Genomic DNA, 14253 nt, shown 5'->3' on the forward strand with positions numbered 1-14253 from the left:
CTTGTGACACCTCCACGGCTTGCAGGCAGGCCTCCTGCCACCTCCTCTACGCCTGCTACATCCTCTTCGGTGTTGTCATCCTCCTCCTCTTCCTTGGCTGGTGCCTCGATCTCCTCTCCAGCTACACAGCCCCCGAACCCTAGGGTCTATGCTGCATGCCAGGTACGACGGTGTCACGCCATCTTAGACATGTCTTGCCACAAAGCGGAGAGTCACACTGGAGCAGCTCTCCTGGCTGCTCTTAACAAACAGGTGGAGCAATGGCTGACCCCGCACAAGCTGAGGATCGGCGATTTGGTGTGTGACAATGGCAGCAATCTCATTTGTGTGTTGAATTTGGGAAAGCTGACAAATGTACCCTGCATGGCACATGTGCTGAATCTGGTTGTGCAAAGATTTGTGTCTAAGTACCCAGGCTTAGAGGACGTCCTGAAGCAGGCCAGGAAGTTGTGTGGGCATTTCAGGCGGTCTTACACGGCTATGGCATGCTTTGTGGACATTCAGCGTAGAAACAACTTACCAGTGAGACGCCTGATTTGCGATGGCCCGACTCGCTGGAATTCCACCCTGCTCATGTTCTCTCATCTGCTAGACCAAGAGAAAGCCGTCAACCAGTACCTGTTTAATTACAGTAGAAGGACACAATCTGGGAAGATAGGGATGTTGTGGCCCAATAACTGGACACTGATGCGAAATGCATGCAGGACCATGCAGCCCTGTGAGGAGGTGACCAAACTGGTGAGTCGCGCTGAGGGCACCATCAGTGACTTGATCCCCTACGCTTACTTCCTGGAGCGTGCCGTGCCTAGAGTGGTGGATACAGCTGTGGAGGAGCGTGAATGAGAACAGTTACGGCAGGAGGAGTCGTGGGAGCAATTTTCATCCGAACCAGATGTTTCATCAACACCTGCGGCAGCACAGAGGGGGAGGAGGAGGAAGAAGAGGAGCTATGTGGGGAAGGAGAGGAGTCAGACTCAGATGATGATAATGAGGAAGGTGTTTCTGTAGAGGAGGAAGAGGCGGCAGAAGAAGAACAACCGCAGCAGCCGTCACAGGGGGCTTCTGCTGCTCCACGTTCCCGTGGTATTGTTCGTGGCTGGGGGGAGGAAGAGGAGTTGCGTCCCGTCACTGAGGAAGAGCAAGAGGAGATGGAGAGTACGTCTGCATCCAGCTTTGTGCAGATGTCCTCTTTCATGTTGTCCAGCCTGTTGAGGGACCCCCGTATCAAAAAACTCAAGGCGAATGACCTGTACCGGGTGGCCACGCTACTAGATCCTCGGTACAGGCACAAGTGGCGGACCTGTTACCAACTCAACACAAGGCGGAAAGGATGCAGCACTTGCAGAACAAGCTGTCAATGATGCTTTACAATGCGTGTAAGGGTGATGTGACAGCACAATGCAATAAAGGTACCACTGGCAGTAATCCTCCTACTCCCAAGTCCACGCAGGCAAGGACAGCACGCTCCAGCGATCTCAGGGTGATGTCGGACATGCGGACATTCTTTAGTCCAACGCCTCGCCATAGTCCTTCTGGATCCACCCTCCACCAACGCCTGGACCGGCAGGTAGCTGACTACCTGGCCTTGAGTGTGGATGTAAACACTGCGAGCAGCGACGATGAACCCTTGGACTACTGGTTGCGCAGGCTTGACCTGTGGCCAGAGCGGTCCCAATTTGCCCTCCAACTTCTCTCTTGCCCTGCCGCAAGCGTCCTGTCAGGAAGGACCTTCAGTGCAGCTGGAGGCATTGTCACTGAGAAGAGAAGTCGCCTAAGTCACTACAGTGTTCAGTACCTCACCTTTATCAAAATAAATGAGGCATGGATCAAGGAGGGCTACTGCACGACCGAAGACTAAGTCAGTCCCCACACACAGCATCTCTGCCTGCAGGCCGCTTGCCTTCTCCGCCACCACCAACAGGGTCCAGGACTCTAGGCGGATTCCTGAATTTTTAAGGCCGCTGCTAGCAGCGGCCGCTACACTAATTTTTCTGGTGCGTGTACATGCCTGCCTAATTTTTCTGGCTGCACTGCGGGCGGCTGCAACAAAAAAAAAAAAAAAGCCATGTACATGTGCCCATCCCCATTCGTGATCATTACCTTGCCGCTGTGAAGGGGCTTGCGTATCACAATGAAGCAATGACCGCTGGCTATTTGAGTGTCTCGGGTGGGGGTGGCACACAAAAGATAATCAGGTCGTTGCTTCATTGTGGTCAGACCAAATTTAATCAGCTGGACAGTCACTGTTGTTCAATCATTGAGCTACCACAGCCCGGCGACCATATGGGCTTGAAAACCGCCATGGCCTACACTCTGGCCACGGTGCGCACCAGTCCAGCACGGCCGTCACTACGCAAACAGCTGTTTGCGGTGCGTCGCACAGTGAGTTTGGTGTGTCAGTGTGAAGCAGAACTCTAATTACACTCCCTGATTGATATATACACATGCAAGATGTTTGAAAGCACTTTAGGCCTGCAATTTAGCATTCAATGTGATTTCTGCCCTTAAAACGCTGCTTTGCGTCACATCCGACTTTTCCCCGGGACTTTGGGCGTGTATCCCACTCCGCCATGCCCCCCTCCAGGTGTTAGACCCCTTGAAACATCTTTTCCATCACTTTTGTGGCCAGCATAATTTGTTCTATTTTTCAAAGTTCACCTCCCCATTGAAGTCTTTTGCAGTTCGCAAACTTTTCCGTGAACCGAACCTTCCGCGGAAGTTCGCAAACACCGTTCCCGAACCGAAAATCGGAAGTTCGCGACATCACTAGTGCACACTAACACATTAATGATTTAACAATATTGTAGTGATAGGGAAGGGGTTAATCACTGAACAGCTTATCACTGACTGTGTACAGCCCTTGGCCCAGCAGCACTGCAGTACACACTCTAACTGTCACACTGTGAGAAATCAATCAAGCTAATTAACAATTTAACTATAGAGTAGTGAAGGGGTAAATCAATGAACATCTTTAGGTTTATAACTGTGTACAGCCCTTGCTAGGCCACCAGCACTGCAGCATGTCTTTCAGGAAGCATTCAGCAAGCCAGAACGGTCTGTCTCATCATGGCAGTGGGGCTGGCCAGTGTTCCTTTCTGTGATTGGGTGCCAGGGCTTAGGCTGGGAGGCCTCTGTTTGGCTCAATGAGGTCAGGTGGGGCTGCCAGGGTTCCCCTCTGTGATTGGTTGCTAGGGCTTAGGCTGGGAGCCCTCTAATTGGCTCCAGGATGTCATCACTTTAGTTACAGTATTTTGGATCCGGATATCCCGGATATTCGCAGATATCTGGGTAATGTGGTCAAATATCCGCAGATAGCTATCCAGATTTCTGTAGAAATCCGGAATCTTGAATCCAATCCGGACAGCATAAATGAGCACCACTGGTCCTAGCTCCTATAGAAACAATAGTTAGAGCACAAGTGCATTTGTCTGGGTCAAAAATAAAGAGTTTCACTTACCTGGGGCTTTTCCCAGCCCCCTGCAGCCATCCTGCGCTCTCGGCGGTCCTCAACAATCCTCCGGTCCCCCGCTGCCAGCTGGTTTCCTTTTCACTGACTGATCAGTCGGTGGGCCACTGCACCTGCGCAGTCCTGGCAATCCGTATCCTTTCTCATGTTCCCATATGCAATATTGTCCTGCGCAGGACGCTCTTGCAGACGGCAATGCGAACAAGGATACGTGTTGCCAAGTCTGCGCAGGCGCAGTGGCCCTCCGACCGATTAGTCTGTGAAAATTAAACTAGCTGGCAGCGGGGGACCAGAGCTATCTTCCTTCTCCTAAAAATGACTTTTTAAGATATTCCACAGTTTTATTTTATGTTTAAATTAGGGATGGGACGACGAATCCGGCAAATCCACGAATCCCTCGAATATTGGGAAATATTCGAGATTCGTGGATTCGAATCCCGACGCCATTTTCCACTTTACGAATCCGCCGAATCCCGACGCTGCATTGCCGCGCATCCGCTGCTCGCACTCGTCCTCCTCCGACCTCCTCCGACCCCCCCTGCGCCTCCTCCGCCCGCCCGCATACTTTGTATCAACTCACCTATCCAAAGCGGAGCGCAGAGCGGCAGACCTCTCGCTGACTTTCTGGTTCCCTCTAGTGACGGCTTTTACAATGACGTCATCAGTAAAAGCCGGTCCGGCCACTAGAGGGAACAGAGAAGTAACGAAGAGGTCTGCCGCTCTGCGCTCCACGGGACAGGTGAGTAGATACTTATGCAGGGGTGAGCGGAGGAGGCACGGGGGACGGAAGAGGCCGTGGGGGTGAGCGGAGGAGGCACGGGGGACGGAGGTGGCCGGGGGGGGGGGTCTACCTAGCTACCTACCTACAGGACACTATACCTACCAACCTACCTAACGGCCACTATACTTACCTACCTACAGGACACTATACCTACCTACCTACCGGCCACTATACTTACCTACCTACCTACAGGCCACTATACCTACCTACCTACAGGCCCCTATACGTACCTACCTACCTACCTACCTAAATGCCCCTATACCTACCTACCTAAATGCCCCTATATCTACCTACCTACCTAAAGGCCACTATACCTACCTACAGGCCTCTATACCTACCTATCTAAAGGCCCCCTATACGTGCCTACCTACCTAAAGGCCCCTATACCTACCTACCTAAAGGCCCCTATACCTACCTACCTAAAGGCCCCTTTACCTACCTACCTACCTACCTATACTTAAGGCCCTATACCCTACTACCTATACTGAAGGTCCCTTTAACTACCTACCTACCTACCTACCTACAGGACACTATACCTACCGGCCACTATACCTACCTACAGGCCACTATACCTACCTAAGGGCCCCCTATACTTACCTACCTACTTACCTAAAGGCCCCTATACCTACCTACCTACCTAAAGGCCCCCATACTACCTACCTAAAGGCCCCTATACCTACCTACCTTCCTACCTAAAGGCCACTATACCTACCTACAGGCCTCTATACCTACCTACCTACCCACCTACCTACCTAAAGGCCCCCTATACGTGCCTACCTACCTAAAGGCCCCTATACCTACCTACCTAAAGGCCCCTATACCTACCTACCTAAAGGCCCCTATACCTACCTACCTAAAGGCCCCTATACCTACCTACCTAAAGGCCCCTATACCTACCTACCTTTCTACCTAAAGGCCACTATACCTACCTACAGGCCTCTATACCTACCTACCTACCCACCTACCTACCTAAAGGCCCCCTATACGTGCCTACCTACCTAAAGGCCCCTATACCTACCTACCTAAAGGCCCCTTTACCTAACTACCTACCTACCTATACTTAAGGCCCTATACCCTGCTACCTATACTGAAGGTCCCTTTAACTACCTACCTAAAGCCCCCTATACCTACCTACCTACATACCTACCTATACTTAAGGCCCTATACCCTGCTACCTATACTGAAGGTCCCTTTACCTACTTAAAGGCCCCTATTCCTACCTACATACCTACCTATACTTAAGGCCTCTATACCCTGTTACCTATACTGAAGGCCCATATAGCCTGCTACCTATACTGAAGGCCCATATACCCTGCTACCTATACTGAAGGCCCCTATACCCTGCTACCTATACTGCAGGCCCCTATACCCTGCTACCTATACTGAAGGCCCATATACCCTGCTACCGATACTGAAGGCCCATATACCCTGCTACCTATACTGAAGGCCCATATACCCTGCTACCTATACTGAAGGCCCATATACCCTGCTACCTATACTGAAGGCCCATAAACCCTGCTACCTATACTGAAGGCCCATATACCCTGCTACCTATACTGAAGGCCCATATACCCTGCTACCTATACTGAAGGCCCATATACCCTGCTACCTATACTGAAGGCCCCTATACCCTGCTACCTATACTGAAGGCCCACATACCCTGCTATCTATACTGAAGGCCCATATACCCTGCTACCTATACTAAAGGCCCATATACCCTGCTACCTATACTGAAGGCCCATATACCCTGCTACCTATACTGAAGGCCCATATACCCTGCTACCTATACTGCAAGGCCCTATACCCTGCTACCTATACTGAAGGCCCACATACCCTGCTACCTATACTGAAGGCCCACATACCCTGCTACCTATACTAAAGGCCCATATACCCTGCTACCTATACTGAAGGCCCATATACCCTGCTACCTATACTGAAGGCCCATATACCCTGCTACCTATACTGAAGGCCCATATACCCTGTTACCTATACTGCAGGCCCCTATACCTTGCTACCTATACTGAAGGCCCATATACCCTGCTACCTACCTATACTGAAGGCCCCTATACCCTGCTACCTATACTGAAGGCCCATATACCTTGCTACCTATACTGAAGGCCCCTATACCCTGCTGTCTATACTGAAGGCCCCTATACCCTGCTACCTATACTGAAGGCCCCTATACCCTGCTGCCTATACTGAAGGCCCCTATACCCTGCTACCTATACTGAAGGCCCATATACCCTGCTACCTATACTGAAGGCCCCTATACCCTGCTACCTATACTGAAGGCCCCTATACCCTGCTACCTATACTGAAGGCCCCCATACCCTGCTACCTATACTGAAGGCCCCTATACCCTGCTACCTATACTGAAGGCCCCTATACCCTGCTACCTATACTGAAGGCCCCCATACCCTGCTACCTATACTGAAGGCCCCTATACCCCGCTACCTATACTGAAGGCCCATATACCCTGCTACCTATACTGAAGGCCCATATACCCTGCTACCTATACTGAAGGCCCATATACCCTGTTACCTATACTGCAGGCCCCTATACCTTGCTACCTATACTGAAGGCCCATATACCCTGCTACCTACCTATACTGAAGGCCCCTATACCCTGCTACCTATACTGAAGGCCCCTATACCTTGCTACCTATACTGAAGGCCCATATACCTTGCTACCTATACTGAAGGCCCCTATATCCTGCTGCCTATACTGAAGGCCCCTATACCCTGCTACCTATACTGAAGGCCCCTATACCCTGCTGCCTATACTGAAGGCCCCTATACCCTGCTACCTATACTGAAGGCCACTATACCCTGCTACCTATACTGAAGGCCCCTATACCCTGCTACCTATACTGAAGGCCCCTATACCCTGCTACCTATACTGAAGGCCCCCATACCCTGCTACCTATACTGAAGGCCCGTATACCCTGCTACCTATACTGAAGGCCCCTATACCCTGCTACCTATACTGAAGGCCCCCATACCCTGCTACCTATACTGAAGGCCCATATACCCTGACACCTATACTGAAGGCCCCTATACCCTGCTACCTATACTGAAGGCCCCTATACCTTGCTACCTATACTGAAGGCCCATATACCCTGACACCTATACTGAAAGCCCCTATACCCTGCTACCTATGCTTAGGGCCCCTATACCTTGCTACCTATACTGAAAGTTACCAATATTGAAGGCACCCATACCTAGCTAGCTATACTGAAGGCACCTTTACCTCGCTACCTATGCCTGGGTACCTATACTGCGGACTGTTTTATTGTTTTTGCTCAATGACACATTTATTGAAGTATGCCAGAGCTAAAATCAATAAACTATTGACTCTTTTTATCCCTTTATTGCTCTCAGAAGCCATTTTCTGCTAGGAATGTGTTTTATAGATGGAATTTCTTATCAGTGAGGGTCACACTGTAGTCACTTCCTGTCTGAGTCAGGACTGAGTCAGCCACTTACATACCTGATATTGAACTCTTTCAGGCAGAGAAAGAAAAAAAGGAACACAGAATAGTTATTTGTATGCTTGGCACTGTACATACACATGTCTATCTCATCATGTCACATGTCACTTTCGGTATCCTTTAACCACTTTGCATCCTACCTACAGTATATTCACGTCATTGTAAGTGGCTCTTGAAAGCCACATGACATGAATATAAGTCAGTTCCCTTTTATGAGCACAGTGCGCATGCTAGCACACGTCTGGGCTCATTAACCCCCCTCCCTCTAACTAAACTAATTAAGGATGCCCTCCCGGGGGTTCAATCCTCCAACCCCCTGCCTGATCCCCGGTCATTTAGCGTCCCCCCCCCCTCTTCTTCTCCCATGCAGAAATAGGGTAGCATGAGGATTCGCATGTAAACAACATACCTCACCTCATTCCAGCGTGATCAGCCTCCCCTCCGTGCATTACCGCTGCCTGTGTCATAATGCTGAATGGTTCGGATCCCGGCTTGATGACTACATCAAGCGGGGACCCGGTCCATTCGGCATAGTGACACAGGCAGCAGTAATGCACTGGAGGGGACGCTAAATGCACGCTGGAAAGAGGCAAGGTGAGCTGTTTACATGCTAATCCTCCATGCTGCCTGCTCGATCGCAGCATGGAGGGGAAGGGGGCATAATGGCTGGGGGCAATCTAATTGGGAGAGGGGGCAGAATCATTACACACCTGGCCATCTATGGGGAGGAGGGCAAAGGGGCACACTCGGCTATCTATGGGGGCAAAGGGGCTCACCTGGCTATATATGGGGGGGGGGGCAATGACAAAAGGACACATCTGATTATCTATGGGGAGGGGGGAAGAATACAGTGGCACACCTGGGAAACTATGGGGGCTCAAGGGGCACATCTATATCTTTTATACTGGGGGAGGGGCTGATAAGGGGCACATCTGGCTATACTGGGGGGATAAAGGGGGACACCTGACTATCCATAGGGAGGAGGTGGAGTGTACATCTGATTACCTATTGGAGGGGAAGAACAAAAGGGCAAACCTGGCTATCAATGGGGGTGAGGGGACAAAGGGGCAAATCTGGCTAACAAAGGGTCAAATCTGAGATTTTTATGGAGGAGGGACTAATAAGGGGCACATCTTGCTATCTATAGTGGGGGTTGAGATAAAGGGGCACATCTGGCTATCTATAGTGGGGGGTGAGATAAAGGGGCACACCTGGCTATCTATGAGGGGCGGAGAGTAATAAAGGGGCACATCTTGCTAACTACGGGGGTGGGAGCTAATAAATGGACTTAGACGTTTAGATATGTATGCCGTGAGGGTATATTGTATATTATTTTGGTGAATACGGCTTGTAATTGCTAGTAAAGTACAATTTTTTTTTTTTTAAGTACACCTTTATTTACAAATATTATATTGTCGCCATACATTGTACTAGGAAGATAATTTAAATGTTGAAATAAACAGGACATATGGACTAATAAAATATGTGGGCTTGATCTACAGTAATATTTTTTATTTTTAAACGGTAATTCCTGAAAATTGAGAAATAATGACTTTTTACATTTTTTTCTCCTTATTCCCTTTAAAATGCATTCAAAGTAAAATAATACTTAGCAAAAAGTACCTCCCAGATAAAGCCTAATTGGTGGCAAAAAAAAACAAGGTATAGATCATTTATTTGTAATAAGTACTGCTAAAGTTATTGACTAATGAATGGGAGACCTGTGAAATGTAGAAAATTGCTTTGTTTTTTAGGGGGAAAACCCCAGGGTAGGGAACTGGTTAATTACCTGTGTAGTTCAAGTCCATCCAGCCAAATGGGGGGATAAAGTGCCCCAGTCTTAACCATTCCCTGTCATTAAAGTGGCGATTATCCATAAAAATGGTGATTTGGGGAAGGAATTTCTGTTTCAGCCAAGATGAATTCATAGCCTTGATTTTAATAGATATGGGGCAGCTCTGGAGAGAGAGAGAGAATAATAATGTCAACATACAGAGTGATACTTCATGATGATTTAGCAAAGACATAAAAGAACCTACAGATTTCATACTGAGAAAGTCAGCCAACCCCCTCCTTTCCCGGTGTACTATGTTTACTAATGTTGTGTTTAGTAACTTGTGTGTCACTCAGTTATTTACTTTTGGGGCAAAACAATTAACTATGCAGCAAGCTTTGCTTTAGGCAATAGATCACATAGCAGATTGGGGACAATGAAAAGAAACTCAGAACTGATTTGACACTTTTGACATTTTTAGTCATATGCTGCACCCACCTGGCTTTGAAGGGATTACTCTATTATGTCATGGTTATTTTTTATTCAGGTTGAGCAAAGACGTACGTTCATTGAGTTCAGCCAGAACATAAGTAGAATGTCATTCTATAATGACATTTTTTTAGTCAATCCTTCAGTTTTTACTTTACTTTCTTACAAAAATAACTCAAACAAATCCTTCCTAAGTACTTAGAATGATGTGGTGGCTGGAGACCTTTCAAAACAGAACGGAGAACACTGGGAGTGTATAGAAAAAAACAAAGGGGAGAAGACCCTCACTTGAAAGTACTAAATACCCATGATGAAGCTCCGCCTTCAGGCAAGACATGTAGGGTCACTTTTTATGGGTGTTATATACAGTGGAGAAAATATTTATTTCATCTCCCTACCTCTCTGGAAGGTCTTTCACTGTTTCTTATTCAGATCAGGCCTCCTCTTCACATCCTCTGTCTGTAGGGGTACCTTAAGGCTATGTCCTCGGTCCCCTCCTCTTCTCCATCTACATGCACGGTCTTGGTAACTTAATCAACTCATTTGGTTTTCAATACCACCTATATGCAGATGATACACAACTGTACCTCTCGGCCCCAGACCTTAACTCCCTCTTCACACGGGTTCCCGACTGCCTGTCCGCTATTTCCTCTTTCATGTCCTCTCGCTTCTTAAAACTTAATATGAATAAAACTGAACTAATAGTCTTTCCACCATCCCTGTCTACCCCTTCGCCTGATATTACAATAAATGTTAACAACACGTCTATAACTTCAGTTCCCAAAGCACGGTGCTTAGGGGTAATATTTGATTCTTCTCTCTCATTTACTCCTCACATTAACTCCCTAACCAGCTCCTGCCATCTCCAACTCAAAAACATAGAACGTATCCGACCTTTTCTCTCCCATGACACAACCAAAATGTTAGTACCTGCTCTTAATATATCTCGATTGGACTATTGCAATATATTGCTTGGTGGACTTCCAACTAACCGACTAGCACCGCTCAATTCTATACTGAATTCTGCTGCTCGACTCATTCATCTCTCCTCTCGCTCTTCCATCCTCTGCTGACCCTCTCTGTCAAGCTCTTCACTGGCTACCAATTAACAAGAGGATTCAGATCAAACTGTTAACCCTAACCTACAAAGCTCTCCACGATCTCTTTCCCCTGTACATCTTCTCACTAGTCTCCAGATACCAACCCAACCGCAATCTCAGATCTGCACACAAGCTTCTTCTATCCTCTTCTACAATTACCTCCTCACATTCACGTGTACAAGACTTCTCATGTGCCTCACCCCTCCTCTGGAATGCCCTTCCATAGCACATCCACCACTCTCCAACCTTTGAAATCTTTAAACGCTCCCTCAAAACCCACCTTTTCCGACAAGCATATTCTCTAGCTTAGGCCATGCACCCACTAAATAACCTAATTACGCACTGCCTGTACATATACTGTATACTTCCCCACCTCTTGTTTTCCACCCCATTCCTTTAGATTGTAAGCTCGCAAGGGCAGGGCTCTCCCCCTTTTGTGTCTTGGAATGTTATTAATTTAATTGCTTGCACACTGTTAGACATTTATACATTTTAGTCATCATGTTAAATCAAATTGTAATCAGCAGCGCTGTATCTTGTATCAGTGTTCATATTTGATGTATATCCTTGTCTGTATCATTATGTATCCCTTGTTTGTTTTCTTACATTGTACAGTGCCACGGAATATGTTGGCACTTTATAAATAAATAATAATAATAATCCCCTACTAAATTCTGAGACCAAATTTCAACCAAAAATCCCGAAAAGACACATCTCATAAAAGTTATGAATTGATATTTATGTCACTGAGTGTAATAAGTATTTAATCCCCAAGCAAAACATGACCTGGTACTTGGAGAAGAAACCTTTATTGGCCAGCTTAGCAGTAAAATGTAGTTGGTCACCAGGTTTGCACAGGAGGTATTTTGGCCCACTTCTCTGTACAGACATAGTGATGCCACGAACCTCCGATTTTCGGTTCGCGAACCCTGTTCGCGTACCTCCGCGGAAAGTTTGGTTTGCGAAACAGTTCGCGAACCGCAATAGACTTCAATGGGGAGGCGAACTTCAATATTTAGAAACATTTCTGCTGGCTGGAAAAATGATAGAAAACATGTTTCAAGGGTTCTAATACCTGGAGGACCACCCTCCACCCTCCTCCCTCCACCCTCCTCCTCCCTATGTAGCCAGGCATGGCCTTACCTTTTGTGTTCAACAGTTGTCAAGAGAAAAATTAGACAAGACAAATAACATTTATATCGCACTTTTCTCCTGGCGGACTCAAAGCCCCAGAGCTGCAGCCACTAGTGGCACTGTACCACCAACACTACATGCTGAAGCCAGCCTAGCATGTACCATTTATGCTCAATCCATTTATGCGCAAAAATACAATTCTGCGGAAAGCGGTGACCATCCCTACTAGAGAGAGAGAGAGAGAGAGAGAGAGAGAGAGAGAGAGAGAGAGAGAGAGAGAGAGAGATGAATCTACCTGGCTATCTGGGGTTCTCTTTGGACAACTTTGCCTGGCTACATATCCTTAAGCAGTGGCTGGAAGGTGTAATGGTTAAGGGCTCTGCCTCTGACACAGAAGACCAGGGTTCGAATCTTGGCTCTGTCTGTTCAGTAAGCCAGCACCTATTCAGTAGGAGACCTTAGGCAAGTCTCCCTAACACTGCTACTGCCTATAAAGCGTGCCCTAGTGGCTGCAGCTCTGGCACTTTGAGTCCGCCAGGAGAAAAGCGTGATATAAATGTTATTTGTCTTGTCTAATTTTTCTTTTGGATTGAGCATAAATGCTAGCATTGCTAGGCTAGCTTCAGCAAGTAGTGTTGGTGGTATAATGGATATGTTAGATACCTACCATACACTGAGACCTGGGTTCAATCCCCAGCCACGGTATGTAAGCTGGCTTTTGGAACTGGAATTCCCTGGCAGAAGAGATCCTCCTCCCTCCGGTAGGAGGGAGGAGAGAATAGGTAGAAGGAGGAGGGAGGAGGAGAAGCCTACAAGACGCAAATTAAACTCTCCCTAGCAGAGTGTGTGTAGCAGCTGTCCCTTAACTAATTAGTATAGGCAGATAAGAGAGTCATTTGGCTCAAGGACCTTGCCTTGTATAAGGGGGGGGGGGGGGGCTCCACCAGTGAGTGCAGTCTGATTGGCAACAATGTGCCTGTTGACTGTGATGTAGAGGGTCAAAGTTTTGCTCAATAGAGAATTATGGGGCGAATCGAGCTTCCGGGAAAGTTCGCCTTTGGCAGGCGAATGCGAACCACCGAAGTTCGCCAGGAACCGTTCGCCGGCGAACCGTTCGGGACATCTCTATACAGACATTCTAAGTCCTATAGGCGTCTTGACTGCTGCTTGGCAATGTGAACCTTCAGCTTCCTCCACATTTTTCATAGGACTGAGGTTATGGAGACTGGCCTGGCCACTCCATGACACGACGCACTCCATGCTTCTTATTTAGTCATTACTTTCTACCCTTGGAGATGCTGTATGTTTTGGGTTTTTTGGTTGGTTTAAACACTGTGCATGAGTCCCTATTAGAGATGGCCCGAACGGTTCGCCGGTGAATAGGGAAAGCTTAGTTAGGCTCTTGTAGGCTTGTTAGCTTGCTCCTTGCTGATTCTAGTGATGGGCCGAACCTCCGATTTTAGGTTCGCGAACCGGGTTCGCGAACTTCCATGGAAGGTTTGGTTCGCGAAAAAGTTTGCGAACCGCAATAGACTTCAATGGGGAGGCGAACTTTGAAAAATAGAAAAAATTATGCTGGCCACAAAAGTGATGGAAAAGATGTTTCAAGGGGTCTAACACCTGGAGGGGGGCATGGCGGAGTGGGATACACCCCAAAAGTCCCGGGGAAAAATCTGGATGTGACGCAAAACAGCGTTTTAAGGGCAGAAATCACATTGAATGCTAAATTGCAGGCCTAACGTGCTTTTAAACATCTTGCATGTGTATACATCAATCAGGGAGTGTAATTAGAGTTCTGCTTCACACTGACACACCAAACTCACTGTGTAACGCACCGCAAACAGCTGTTTGTGTAGTGATGGCCATGCTGGACTACTGCGCAACATGGCGTGATTGCTCTTCCTCACTCAGTGATGTCAGGTAATGTGTGACTTCCTTATCAACTTTCCATGGCATTGTTAAAAAGCTTACATTTTGTTTTTAAATTACATTTTCTACTTGCTGTGTACTTGTTCAGTA

At 47.6% G+C, this 14253-nt stretch overlaps 1 protein-coding gene across 1 annotated transcript in view; it reads right to left on the reverse strand.

The window, feature by feature from the left end:
- Positions 1-9785, reverse strand: part of LOC137541988 (alpha-N-acetylgalactosaminide alpha-2,6-sialyltransferase 1-like) — a 253511-nt gene extending 243726 nt beyond the window's left edge. The window contains exons 1-2 of the mRNA XM_068263567.1: positions 9777-9785; positions 9527-9695 (exon numbers count right to left, since the gene is read on the reverse strand). Coding sequence (XP_068119668.1) covers positions 9527-9695; positions 9777-9785 — 178 coding nt within the window. The remainder of the gene's footprint in view (positions 1-9526; positions 9696-9776) is intronic.
- Positions 9786-14253: the final 4468 nt, after the last annotated feature.

The sequence above is a fragment of the Hyperolius riggenbachi genome, chromosome 12, assembly GCF_040937935.1.
Source record: "Hyperolius riggenbachi isolate aHypRig1 chromosome 12, aHypRig1.pri, whole genome shotgun sequence".
Lineage (NCBI taxonomy): Eukaryota > Metazoa > Chordata > Amphibia > Anura > Hyperoliidae > Hyperolius > Hyperolius riggenbachi.